Source organism: Cladophialophora yegresii (genome assembly GCF_000585515.1).
Source record: "Cladophialophora yegresii CBS 114405 chromosome Unknown aczIN-supercont1.6, whole genome shotgun sequence".
Lineage (NCBI taxonomy): Eukaryota > Fungi > Ascomycota > Eurotiomycetes > Chaetothyriales > Herpotrichiellaceae > Cladophialophora > Cladophialophora yegresii.
In genome coordinates, this window is record NW_006913050.1 from 2,374,572 (window position 1) to 2,387,759 (window position 13,188).

Sequence of the window (13,188 nt, forward strand, 5' to 3'; positions counted from 1 at the left end):
TGCTGTGCTGTGCTGTGCTGTGCTGTGCTGTGCTGTGCTGTGCTGTGCTGTGCTGTGCTGTGCTGTGCTGTGCTGTGCTGTGCTGTGCTGTGCTGGCTGGTAAATATAGTCAGGCGCAATCCCCAACCACATAACCTACTACTGCTACCGGATCACACCTCGATGAGCATACAGTACCATCTCTGACTCCCATTTCCTTCCCTTTGCTCACTTCTCAAATCAAAACTTCGACACCCTACTGCCTCGGCGGCGGATCTCCTTCGTACTGCTCCACCCCCTCCGGAATACCCACCAACGCACTCTTCGTCCAAATATGCGTGGCCGAAGTCCACACGTCGCCGCGAATGCCCTCAAGACACCCGCCCTTGACGGCAACCCACCCGCCCGCACCATTCCCGGGAACGACGCTAAGATTCATGATCCGCGTGCCGCACTTTTTGCAGAAATAGCACCGCTTCGCGCGTCCGGAGGTCGTATTGGAGTGAGTGTACGTTCCTATCAGGTCGTTCTCGTAACTGTTCGCGTCGTTTGTAGAGTCCGCGGATCCCGTCCCCGGCCCTGTTCCGGCGCCCGGGTTCTGGGCCAGGAGGTCAAAGTTGGGAAAGATGGCGGAGATGCCGAACGCGGAGGCGGATTGGCGGCGGCATTCGAGACAGTGGCAGATGAACCATTTCACGGGTTTGTCGTTGGGGGTGCGGAATTTGACGGCGCCGCATTGGCAGCGGCCTTCCATGTTGAAACGCGAAGTAGATGTGTACCCTACAATATACCGTCGACGAGACCGGCGGGTAGATTGGGAGGGTTTTTGGAGGGCAAGCAAAGAACTTGTCATGTAGTATGTCCTTGTGATGTGAAGCTGGTACAAATACTTACAGGAAATTTGAACGCCTTGAAATGCTTAGATTACCTGTTCACGGATGTCAAGTGCCGTAGCGGTGTTTAGGAAGAGCATGGACTCCCACATTCGGCACAGAACCGAGCAGTGGAACAGTGGTTCATCTGACTGTGGTGCTAATTGCACGAAGCCAAGATATGGGGTCTGTGGGGGAAAGGCGGAAAGCACTGTGAGTTGGGGTTTGCTACAAGTAGAGAATCGATCGGGGTAAGATGGCACGATGTCTGGGATAGAAGGCACTGTCTTCCTGATTGTGCATGTTTAGACATTTTCAATTGAAGTAGAGAGGTTGAGTGGTATATGCAGGCCTTTTCTTCCCATTGACTCCGAGCTGTCGCAATGGCCCAGTGGTCATGATCTCTTTGCAATCCCCGAACCCTAGCAGAATGTACAAGAAGCTGTGAACGTGACCAGACCAGGCGACAAATATGACACTTTTGATACATAGCTCCGCGGCGTCGGTGGATGGCTCGGCATTCCTCTCTTCCGTTCTGGCATGGTCGTCATGTTGCGAGCTTTATCTTATTTCAGGATCCTGGTGATGAGACCGGTTGCCACGGTTCGTCCGCCTTCTCTCATGTTGAACCGTTCACCAGCTTCCATGACTACCGGGTGATGTGTTTTCAGGACCATCTCGAGGTTGTCTCCAGGCATGACCATTCTGCTAGTATCCTCGGTGCCTTCGGGGAACTTCAGCTGGGCAGCTTCATCTGCTGTTCGGATGTAGACCTGCGGCTTGTAGTTCTCGGTAAACCCAGATTTTCTGCCTCCCTCTTCCTCGGTCAAGATATAGAGTGACACGAGAGCCTCCTGATGGGCTTTGACGCTGTTGGGAACGGCAATAACCATGCCACGTCGGATGTCCTCGCGCTTGACGCCTCGCAGTAGCAGTCCAGAGTTATCACCGGCTCTTGACTCGTCACAAGACTTTTTGAAGGTCTCAATATCAGTGACCTTGGTCTTGATGACCTCTTCACGGCCTCCAACAATCTCCACATCACTGTCCTTCTTCAAGATACCTCGCACGACACGTCCGGAAGCAACTGTGCCACGGCCAGCGATGGAAAAGACTTCTTCGACAGACATGAGAAAAGGCTTCTCGGTGTCTCGGGCAGGGGTCGGGATCCATTCGTCGACGGCCTTTAGGAGCTCATCGATCTTCTCTGTGCCAATTTCGGGTCTCTTGCCTTCAAGCGCGCAAAGTGCTGAGCCGAAGATGATAGGGGTGTTGTCTCCGTCAAAGTCGTATGATCCCAGGAGTTCGCGCATTTCCATCTCGACGAGTTCCAACATTTCTGGGTCTTCCACAGTATCAACTTTGTTGACGAAGACAACCAGCTTCTGAACGCCGACCTGACGGGCAAGCAGTAAGTGTTCTCTTGTCTGGGGCCTGGGTTATGTAAGTCTCCTGATCCGTAAATGTCCATGTTGCATTCTCTTACATCTGTCCATCACCTGCAGCAACCACGACAACGGCACCGTCCATCAGGGCAGCGCCAGTAATCATGTTCTTGATGTAATCGGCGTGGCCGGGACAGTCGACGTGGGAGTAGTGGCGGTTATCCGTTTCGTACTCGATATGCGCGGTTGCAATTGTGATACCACGTTTCCGCTCTTCGGGGGCCTTGTCAATCTTGCCGTAGTCGAGGAATTGCGCCATTCCTTTTTCTGCTTGTCGTTTCGTGATGGCTGCTGTGAGGGTGGTCTGGAGAATGCGATCAGTGCATAGATTCCGGAGGCGTGGGAAAGCGACTTACTTTGCCATGGTCGACGTGACCAATGGTACCTGTACAGCGTCAGCACCAATATCATCAGCAAGCAAAGACATGATACTGACCGACGTTGACATGAGGCTTCGTCCGCTCAAAGACAGCAGCATATGTTCTTGCACCGAATCTATCATGGCCAAAGACTCTGTTGACCGGATTGAGGCCTCGAGAAGGCGACACAATGTGCCGGGATGTGCGGAAAAGCGAAGTGACTGAGCGAGAGAAAGCCATGGCGACGCCCCGAAGAAGATTAAATGAATGAAAAGAAGAACCGCCAAAACCTAGGACAAGCACTATGGGAAGTCGAGTTCCCTCGATGCGAGCACGAGCCCAGAAAATAAATCTGTAGGGAGCTCCAGTCGTGGCCTGATCGGGTAAGGCTCAGTACGGTGAAACACTCATGCCAGCGTGCTCAGACATCTTCCAGCCCATCTCTTGGGATTTGATTTGGGCTGTGTCCTCTCTACACAGGTATTGTTGCGGACGAGAATTGCATGAATCCATTCCCGTCCAATAAGGTGAGAACACACTGACCACCGGCACTCAAAGTCCAATTGTCTGCCAACCACTGCGATACGGTGAATCAACTTAGGTTACGGCTCGATACCGCGTCGACTTGGGTATCTTTCAGACGAGCCGGCGTTCATTCAGGCATCCATCCTAGAAGCAATAGGCTCGAACGGCATGATATATTCTCCCTGATCATCAGCTTCTAAAGTTTCAGGTGCATCGCAAGCTGCTATTGCCTGACTTTACCTGACAGTCTCTTGTTGTCTCCCTGTCACGATAGACACCTAGCCCAAGCGTCACTTTGTCTTGTCTAACCACATACACAATGGAGGGCGAGAGTTTCAAAGACCAAGACCGAGATTTAAGACTCATAAAGGCGCTCAACATTCAGGCAGGCCTGGAAGAACTGTGTCTTACCAGATTCGACCGGCTCACGGCTACGGGGCAGCTGATCTACGAGCCTTCGACTGCTGAGACTATTGAAGACCAAGGGTTCAAGGTGAGTGCCTTGTTGACGCCCTGCAAAGCTCCGAGCGAAGGGGAAAATCAGACGCCCACAGTATAGGCATTGACTAAGTCATCCAGCTCAGCTTTCGATTTGCTCCTCATCTCCGTCGTAAACCTATTACACCCGCGGATGCACCAGAGCGGACCACAGGAGAAGGCCATAATCCATTTCTCGATCCACCCCCGAGTGAGGTACTCTTATCAATTGAACCAGATCACCTCTTGCTCGTAAACAAATTCAGTGTTTACAGACCCAGTCTTCTCCTGATCACCCGCGAGTTTGTACCACAGGCAGATGGTCTTAGCCGGAATGATCTAGCCGCTGCTTGGACGATCCTGTGTCACTTCAAAGAACCATACATGATGATTTACAACTGCGGGTTCGAATCTGGGTCGAGCCAAGGCCACAAGCACATGCAGCTCTGGCCATACCCCGATGAACAAGAACTCGGTTTTGAGCTGTTCCCTAACCAGGCAAAATCTGATGTCTATGTCACAGACGATATATCCAACGTTCCGTACAAGCACTTTGTGCTTCGCCTGCCGATGAATGCTGATCTGGTTACCCTTGGGCATGCCTATGATGAGCTCCTCAGATGCGTCCGTCAGAGCCACTACGAAGCTGGCAAAGGTACCGACTACAACGTGATCTTGGTCAAGGAGTGGATGTGCATGATTCCCCGGCGGCATAGTGGACTTGACAGAGGCGCTGGGGCGAACTCCGCTGCGATGCTGGGACTTGTGTGGATCGTGACTGAAGCGGAAACGGAAGTTTGGAATTCTGCTGGACCTGCCGAATACTTCAAGTACCTAGGATTGCCACGATGAGTGTCATCCTCAATGTAATGACGGACATGCAAAGTTGAGCGAAGATAGAGTGGCTGCCTACGCGATTGCATAGGGCCATAGACTAGATTTCCTTCAATAAATCAGTATTACGGGCAATCTTGTTTCTTACGACCTTCATACTACGAGGCTAGACGACGAGGCTGAGGACGAGGCTGAGGAGAGAACTGAGGACGAGGCTGAGGACAAGGCTGACGCAAGACTTGTTCTCCGCATTCGGTCAAACAAAGGCTCTGAGTTCCTCAACCAACACACATTCGAATACTCTTGGAAACCGGCCATGGGCAAAGGTTAGATCGCCTTCTACCGCTCGCTTCAGCATGCTGACGAGCTTTTCCAGGGACCGACAAACTCTACGTACGACCAGGCGCACTCACGCTAAATCTGCAAGGCCGTACTGACATTTGAATAGATCACACACTCAGAATGGGCTTCCTCGGATGCCTACTCAGCCAGTGCAGGCGCCGGCGTGCGCGCTGATACAAGCGGCCATGCCTCGTTCAAACGCCTACCCTTCAACTTCTGCGCGCTGAGCCTGCAGCCATTCACGACTCCTGTTTGTACAATCGAAGGCATAATATTCGACCACGAGAACATCCTGCGCTGGCTGCTAAAACATGACACGAATCCGACAAACGGCAAACCGTTGAAGCAGCAGGATCTCATCAAGCTCAACTTCGCCAAAAACGATGCGGGTGAATACGTCGATCCGGTTACCTTCAAGGTCTTTACAGACAACACCCATATCGTGGCCATCCGACATGGCGACCTTGCGAATGCCTTTGCGTATGATACAATTGAAAGACTGAACATAAAGCCCAAAATGTGGCGGGATCTGGTGACGGACGAGGAGTTTTCGCGCAAGGATATCGTCACTCTACAAGACCCGCAGAACATAGAGTCGCGCAATCTCAGCTCGTTCAAATACCTGAAAGATGGCCAAGATTCCGGCATCCCAAAAGAGGAGGCCTCGATAAATGCTGCAAGCCTGGGCAGTGCTGCAGACTTGAAAGTCATGAAAGCGAAGGAAGCTGTCGCAAAGGCGCGGGCTGAACGAGCAAATGCCCAGGGGCAGAAGGCCTTATCACAGCAGTCAACCACCGCTAGCAAGAAGCCAACGTCTACAACACAAGCCGGGAAATCAGTGCCATACAATGCAACGCGGCATACAACAGGCCTCGCAGCTGCTTCCTTTACTTCGACAGGCATGACTGTCCATACCTCCAATGCTCTTGCGGCAATGACAGACGAAGAATACATCCTAAAACCCCGACGGGTGAAGTCCAAAGGCTATATTCGATTACAAACCACTCTCGGCCCACTGACCCTAGAACTCTATCCCGAGTATGCCCCCAAGGCTGTTTGGAATTTCCTCAACCTGGTCAAGAAGGGATACTACAACGGCATTATCTTTCATCGCAGTATCCGCAATTTCATGATTCAAGGTGGCGATCCCACGGGTACAGGCAAAGGCGGACAAAGCATATGGGGTAAAAACTTCAACGACGAGCTGCAAGGACCCCTGAAGCACGACAAGAGAGGCGTATTGAGTATGGCAAACAAAGGCAAGAACACCAATAGCTCGCAGTTCTTCATCACGTACAGGCCGGTGAGTCACCTCGACGGCAAACACACGATATTCGGCCGTGTGGTAGATGACGCAGATGACGAGTCGATGGAAGTGTTGAAACGGCTCGAAAACGTACCTGTCGACAGCAACGACCGGCCAAAGGAGGAGATCCAGATCGTCGAGGCCACGGTGCTGATCGATCCGTTTGAGGAGTTCTGGAAGCAGAAGAATGAGGCTGAGAAGCCGGGACAGGACGATGTTGATCAAGACCGCACCACATGGACAGGCAAGCGGATACGCAATGATGGTACTGTAGATGCCGGCCACGCAGAAGGAAAAGTCGGCAAATATCTACAAGCATCTTTAGCAAGCAAGGGCGCCGGAGTTGAAGACGACGAATTTGGCGAATTAGGCGACGATGAACCGGAGGAGCCTGTTCGCAAAAAGGCGAAAGGCGGTGGCGGCTTCGGGAACTTCGATTCGTGGTAATACAAGGCAGGATGAGGATGTCAATGCTCTCCGCGTTGACGGGGACTTTATGGCACCTACAAACGGTCTGCCTCCCTCCATGCATACGAATCTCCTCCCTGCAGCTTCCTTCAGATACCCTTGCGCGCTATACCACCATACAAATCGAGCACACTTGGTTCGAATATTTACAGGCGTCTCTTTGTTTGCGGTTGTCTGTTCAATTCGAGCAACAATCTGTTTTCTCACTCTGTCTTTGTTGCAGACAGTCGACTTGCACGTCCAACGCATTGTTTGAAGTACGCCCGTTCTCATTCCCTTCCTCTCTGCAATGTCTGTGCTCACTCCGTCTTTGTTTGCCCTTGCGCGGCTTATACTCGAAAGCGCCTATGACGAGTTAATCAATGGCTACACAAGACCCCAGGACTGTTTACTCGCACCCACTAAGGTACGCAATTGCCAATACGTACCTCTCCCAAAGCACTAATTTCTTACTCGAATGTCAAAGTCAGGCGAGATACCCGAGCGGCTCAACTTGACGTTTGGCGTCGAGTTTGAGCATCTTTTCGGCATCAAGCAGAACAAAGTCGCAACCAGACCGGACTATGCCTGGCTTCGTCCGGAGAACTGCCCTGTGAAACCAGGCGACGTGGGCGCTCCACTTTCCCAGTGGTACCCAGAAAGCTACGACCCGAATGACAAGCAGCACCGCACAGAGCTTGACCGTGCAGGACTACGACAGGCTGCAAAGATTATCCGCACAAACGCAGGACAGCACGCGCCTGTGCTTGAAGTAAGGCTCTACTCGGATCCCAAAGATGTGCCTGATCAATATCTAAACTGGAAGCTAACGCTTGAGGACGCAGTGCCGGTACCTACCAGCGCGGACCAGCTGATGGAACGCTCCAGATCCCAATCGGAGATCAGGCTCTCCAACTTCAATGACTGGCAATTGACTGGGTTGGAGCTCATCTCACGCCCCCTGAAAGTGCCTGAACTTGACGACGCAAATGACCTGCATTCGAACGGCCTCGCAGAGCTCCAGGACCAGCTAAATGCGATTCCGAGGCAGTATGATCCAGAGGCAGTATGATCCAGAGGCACCTTACTTTTTCACAACAGGTCCAGAGTTGGGTTCCGTCCACGTGCACGTCGGTATACAACCCAGCGATGAAGGTGAGCAGGCAGATCTTTCCACGGAGTTTCTCCAACATCTAGCGTTCATATGCATGGTCTTTGAAGACGCCATCACGCTGCTCCATCATCCCGAAAGGCAAGGCTACCAGGGCACGAAAGCTTTCAAATACGCCAAAAGCAATCGCACGGCGATCAATGCGAGCGAGCACTCTTGCGCATTGGCCCCGCAGTTCTCATGCGAAGAGGCCTTCGTGAAGATCTTCGAAGTGGACGCCGATGAGCGTGACCTGTTGCACAAACTACTAAACAAAACACCCCGCCAACCGGGTGGGAAAAGGGAACGGTTCGTCAACTTCACCAACGCCCTAGGCGAAAACCGAGGTGAGTGACCAGGACCGTCGAGTTTCGCCAGCACCACGGCACGCTCCGCGCGGAGGACGTCTGCGAGTGGGTCCTTCTCACCACTGCCCTCGCCCGCGCTGCCGAACGAAAGGAGCGCGAACCACCAGCACCGGACGCAACGCTGCCGGAGTCCATCAGGAAGAAAATCCAGGCCCTGAATGACGGAGTGCGCTCGTACGTGGAAGCCCAGGCCGGGAAATACATCTGGCTGTTCCGGGAGGGTGGAAGGAACAGAAATCTCGAAGACCTGTTCGATCTTCTCCAGCTGCCCTCTCAACGGAGGAGGTATTGGTGGACTCGAGCCAGGATGATGAAGGACCTCGCCAACACGGAGAAGTATCCAGGCCGGAGCACCTGCGAGTACCCCTGTGACTGCGATCCGGCGAACGGGTGCCACTGCGTACCCGTGTGCGACGGCAAGCTTCATTGCAAGTGCCAGGTCCCATGCCACGGAAAACCACTGTGCAACTTGCCGCCCAGGCGGGATTGCGCAGAGTGGCACACAGACGAATGGATCGTTCCGTCGTACGACGAGGCACCAAGGATAGGTAAGGATGGGAATGCGCGTGCTGTAGCTGACGAGGCGCATACAGAAACGTATACAGGTGCTCTCGCCCACACAGTAGCGGAGCATGAAATCCAGGCGGGGCCCGAGGAGACCACCGAAGCCACAATGACATCGTTGACAAAACCTGCTGTCTGCATGAAGAGGTCTTCTGAAGACGACGACGCCAATGAAGGCGAAGGTGAGCATGAAGAGAGACAACCAAAGCAGCTGCGCAGGGACTAGGCTGTGGTTGTCGATGTTGCCGACTTGGAGTCTGACCTGACTCGGGACTATGACTATGATTCTGACTCTGGCTCCGACTGAGGATATATAAACGTTGTCAGTCTTTGTCCGTCTGTCTGTCCTATTAGAGCCGGACATGCACGTGTATGTTCGTCGAAGTGAGCTAAAATCTCAAGCTGTGACGGTGAATATTGAGTATTGAGTACTCTTAGAACCAGTACAAAGGTACGTACGGTGTAGGCACCTAGCGGGTGATGTGATGATTCTGCGAGTACGGATTCCCACAGTTCACAATTCAGTGTACGGTGTACGGTGTACGGTGTACGGTGTACGGTGTACAGTGTGTCTACAATGGTCCGTAAATAATATACTCTTACCGTCTATCCCATGCTCATGATTACGTGCAGTATGTATACGCGCAATGCTATGAACATCGAAACTCAACCCTGTGTGCGGGTGACGTTGTCCGAGTCTCGAGGAGAAGGACATTGTAACTCAATCTTGAAGAATCGAGGGAAGTTGTCCAATTCTCAATCGCGAATCCATGGATTCCTGGTCAGCATAATGACGACGTAAGACGAGGCTGTACTGACGAGGCGTCCATTCTGCAAAATGCAGCTGCGGTACATGACGACTACAGCAACTACTTGGAATAGCCTACGGCAGCAAGGCAAGAATAGGGTACGTGAACTGGTTTGAATTATTGAACCGTTCTCGACACACCAAGATCAAAGGGCACAGGAGAGGAATAGCTACATACCCACAGACACGGACACTGCATACCTGGTACACACCCGCGCATACAGATACACGGCGCGCAAGGGTCTGCTCATCCTTCTCACATGGCTTGATTTTCTTGGGTTCTCGTGTTTTCCTATCCTGTAGGACTCTCGCACCTCCAGGCACTCAGGTTGGGGGAATTCCTGTACGCGCCGACCATGCTGTCGAAGCCGGCGTACAGGCCCAGAATACACGTGGCGCAACTGCCCAGGTAATAGACCAGATCGAACAGATTCCACCAGAACTCCTTCTTGAAGCCGCGCCACCAGCGCTTGACGCCACTGTCTAGCCGGCGGATGGCGCCTGTAGCCGGGTCGAACGCCTCGCCGGGTAAGATGGCGTCGCGCTGGGCCTTGAACCCGAGCATCAGGAAGGGCGGGAACGTGTACGTGAACTGCAGGATGCAGCCCGCGCCCACGAGCACGATCCACGTGTTAATCTGGGGCACCGACTGGGTGACGACCCAGGCGAGGGCCCAGTAGACGGGCACGAAGAAGACCCAGATCCACTTGCCGGTCTTGCTCTCGAGAAGCGGGAAATTCAGCAGGTCGCGACCCATGTTATTGTAGAGGACTTTGATGCCGATGTTGCCGTACAGCACGGCGGCGATCAGCCCCGTGATCAGCCCGATGATGTTGCATGCCGTTTGCCAGCCGTACGGCGACACGCCCTGGTATGAGACGTTGTACGCATATTGGCCTTGCATGCAGTACGTGTAGATGCCGTAGACCATGTAGCAGGCGTAGATGAGGATGTCGGCGCAGAGGAGGCCCTTCCAGAAGTCCATGGGGCGACGCATCTCGGCCATCAATTCCACGAATAAGGTCGCGCCACCAAAGGAGAAGACCGCGTTCATGAGCCCGTTGACGTTGTCAACGATACCTAGCCCTGGGGGCGCGGCGCCGGATACCTGGATCGGGTCGGGGTGGTTGATATCAAAGTCGGGGTTTGATGCCGCGTAGAGCTTATAATTGGGGTCTGAGTGCGCCATGACGCCCATGCTACGAGGCAAGCAAGTTAGTCGGTTTGACATGATAGATATAGCGGGACGGAACTCACGTCGCAAAGATGATGAAGAGGTTGAGAAACACCGCCCACGAAGCTAGCCAGCCGAAGCGCTGCAACGTCCTGATTTGACCGATGATGCACCCGGCAATCATACACACCACCACACAGACAATGAAGCAGAGATTTCCCTTGGACAGCTGGCTGATCGACTGGCCGCTGCTGAGGACGATCAAGGCGACGTTGAGGAAGAACTGGAATGACTGCAACAGGTTGCACGTGTGGCGAAACCATGGCCCGTACACGCGGAAGGCAATGTCGCCGTAGCCCTTCATGGGGTAGCGGTCGCTGTCGAGCTGCAGGTACATCCTCCACAGCTGGTAGCCACTGTAGCCGGCGAGGGCGCCAAAGACGGTGAAGAGCGCGACACCGGGTCCCAGACCCATCTGAGAGAAGGCATAACCAGTGGAGAAGGGCCCCAGAATGTCGGTCGTGATCAGGTAGAACACGGCGCCCCTGCAAAGATGGGTCAGCGACTCAGACCAGTATTCTGACGGTTACTTGCTTACCAGGTGGCTGTTCTCGCTGCTCGAGAAGCCTGGACCCATTCGTCGTCTGAGATGGCCATCGGCTCGTATTTTCTCCCGCTACCGGTCTTCTCGTTGCCCGAGTCGGTCTCGTCAGCCCTGACGATCTGGCCTTCGCCTTGGGCGCTGACAGACAACCTGGGCCGAGTGACGGACTCTCGGCGGGTGTTGTCGACCTGCTTGCGCAGGATCTTTTGTTTGATGAAGGTCATCGTCGGTCCACTGCCAGATGTGAAGTCGCTGCCAGGGCCGTACAGGTGGTCTTCCTCGTTGCGAGTGATCTTTGCATAGTGAAGATACTCCTCAATGGAGATGTTGGGGTCGTGGAGTTTCTGCAGAACACGCGTTGGGTAAGTGGTCGCGTCGAGCCCATCGGCGCGGAGACGCTTGTCGTCCACGGCCCCGGGGCCGGAGATGGATCCAATGCCAGATGCCATGGTCTTTTCACTGGAGGAAGCAGCTCAGTCAGCCAGAGCGACAGCTTTTGCGCAGTGATGCTGACGGAGAGAGGATGGAGGAGCAGGGGAGCTCACCTGCTTCTTATAGGGGAGTTTCTGCGCGTCACTTTGCGAATTGCATAGATATCGCTTGACTAGGATATGGCTCATGGCGCCGTTTTAGCTCATTGACTAGGACAATTGCCATGATATCGGCCTCGAAGATGATCGGCCCCATGTTCACACCACGATCCGCCATGGTTCACTCCCCCAGTTGGATCCCCACAGCTGATAGCTGATAGGATGGGGCCAATGAATCGACTGTTTCTAGAAAGAGTCCCGGCATGGGTGGCGGGCGGGCGTCTCCATTGCGATAATGCAGTGTTGGGTAACAGGTCCCACGTCAAATGTGAGATTGCGACGTCAGGTCGCGATGGCCGTTGAGAAAGACCATTGGTACGGTTGAATGCTAGCAAAAATAGGGCTAGGAGATTCACACATTCTGGGTATCTCGCCTCCTCGGCGGGGGAGTTGCAATGGACTTGGCGATGGGCAGGACGTAATGGTCCGTGCCAATCGCCACGTCGGCGTGATGAAATCATGCAACAACACAAGACCAGGTGAGACTGCGGTGATGGTGATGGTGATGGTAGTGGAAGGACACAAGGTAACGCGTTTGGGAAGGTGAGATTGACAACCGAAAAACGGGCCAATGTGAGCGACAGGTGAGGATCCTTTTCGACTGTGATACAATGGCACCGGACGATAACACGGCCGCACAGGACATTGCTTGCGCACAACTCGAGACTCCTCTCACTGCTCTTTGACGGACCTACATTCAGTGTGTCCGTATCGCTGCTACAGTACCCACCTGCCCTTGCGAGCGTCCGTCTGAAACCGCTCCTTTGACTATCGGCCGTCTTCTCCGCTTTGGTTACCGTGAACTTTACATTTGGCTTATCGAATTCGAGGTTGATCTGCGGCCGTGCCGGCCTGCCATGCATCGCCGTGCACGCCAGTGGGCATGAACCGCCACACCAGGACTCGCCGGCGCCTCTTACGTCCACGCTCGATGCAACTTTGCTGTGTTCAAGCCCACAGAAGCAATTGCTAAGCTTCTCGCGAAAGCTTGTCCGCGGTTTTCGATACTGCGTCCGAGGCCAACTCTGCGGGAAACGGTCAGAATAGTGAGGAGCAGCTTCCTAGTCGTCCCACCGTCCAGAAGAGACTCGTGGCAGCTAGGATCGCCGGTTAGAGCCGCACCTCGCATTGCTTCAATGTTCGCTGCAGCTGCTGGATATGGAAACCGTAGCATTGACTGGGATACAGGAGCCGAGGAGACCGGATGAATTTCCTTTCCAATCGCAGTGGCTGGGAGCGGATATGTAAGCTCGTCGACAATCTTCTGACGGCATTTGCTCAACTGCCTGCATCGGACTTTGCCTACCATATTAGACAAGAGGCGTACGGCTGCGGTAGATAGCA

The 13,188-nt window shown here is 53.7% G+C and overlaps 6 protein-coding genes across 6 annotated transcripts; 3 read left to right on the plus strand and 3 right to left on the minus strand.

The window, feature by feature from the left end:
- Positions 1-235: 235 nt before the first annotated feature.
- A1O7_08882 (uncharacterized protein) lies at positions 236-733 on the minus strand (the record flags this gene model as incomplete). Its single annotated transcript, XM_007762871.1, has 1 exon — positions 236-733. One exon carries the CDS (start codon positions 731-733, stop codon positions 236-238), a length of 498 nt encoding a protein of 165 aa, XP_007761061.1.
- Positions 734-1,417: 684 nt separating this feature from the next.
- A1O7_08883 (translation elongation factor Tu) lies at positions 1,418-2,895 on the minus strand (the record flags this gene model as incomplete). Its single annotated transcript, XM_007762872.1, has 4 exons — positions 1,418-2,285; positions 2,338-2,600; positions 2,653-2,681; positions 2,733-2,895. 4 exons carry the CDS (start codon positions 2,893-2,895, stop codon positions 1,418-1,420), a joined length of 1,323 nt encoding a protein of 440 aa, XP_007761062.1.
- A 604-nt stretch (positions 2,896-3,499) lies between these two features.
- Positions 3,500-4,509, plus strand: A1O7_08884 (uncharacterized protein; the record flags this gene model as incomplete). Its single annotated transcript, XM_007762873.1, has 2 exons — positions 3,500-3,673; positions 3,760-4,509. 2 exons carry the CDS (start codon positions 3,500-3,502, stop codon positions 4,507-4,509), a joined length of 924 nt encoding a protein of 307 aa, XP_007761063.1.
- Positions 4,510-4,847: 338 nt separating this feature from the next.
- On the plus strand, positions 4,848-6,586 carry A1O7_08885 (peptidyl-prolyl cis-trans isomerase-like 2; the record flags this gene model as incomplete). The annotated part of the gene is made up of 2 exons (XM_007762874.1): positions 4,848-4,884; positions 4,953-6,586. The coding sequence occupies 2 exons, from the start codon at positions 4,848-4,850 to the stop codon at positions 6,584-6,586; spliced, it is 1,671 nt and encodes a 556-aa protein (XP_007761064.1).
- Positions 6,587-7,064: 478 nt separating this feature from the next.
- Positions 7,065-8,091, plus strand: A1O7_08886 (uncharacterized protein; the record flags this gene model as incomplete). The annotated part of the gene is made up of 2 exons (XM_007762875.1): positions 7,065-7,652; positions 7,750-8,091. 2 exons carry the CDS (start codon positions 7,065-7,067, stop codon positions 8,089-8,091), a joined length of 930 nt encoding a protein of 309 aa, XP_007761065.1.
- A 1,677-nt stretch (positions 8,092-9,768) lies between these two features.
- Positions 9,769-11,703, minus strand: A1O7_08887 (uncharacterized protein; the record flags this gene model as incomplete). The annotated part of the gene is made up of 3 exons (XM_007762876.1): positions 9,769-10,675; positions 10,734-11,195; positions 11,249-11,703. The coding sequence occupies 3 exons, from the start codon at positions 11,701-11,703 to the stop codon at positions 9,769-9,771; spliced, it is 1,824 nt and encodes a 607-aa protein (XP_007761066.1).
- Between the last annotated feature and the right edge of the window lie 1,485 nt (positions 11,704-13,188).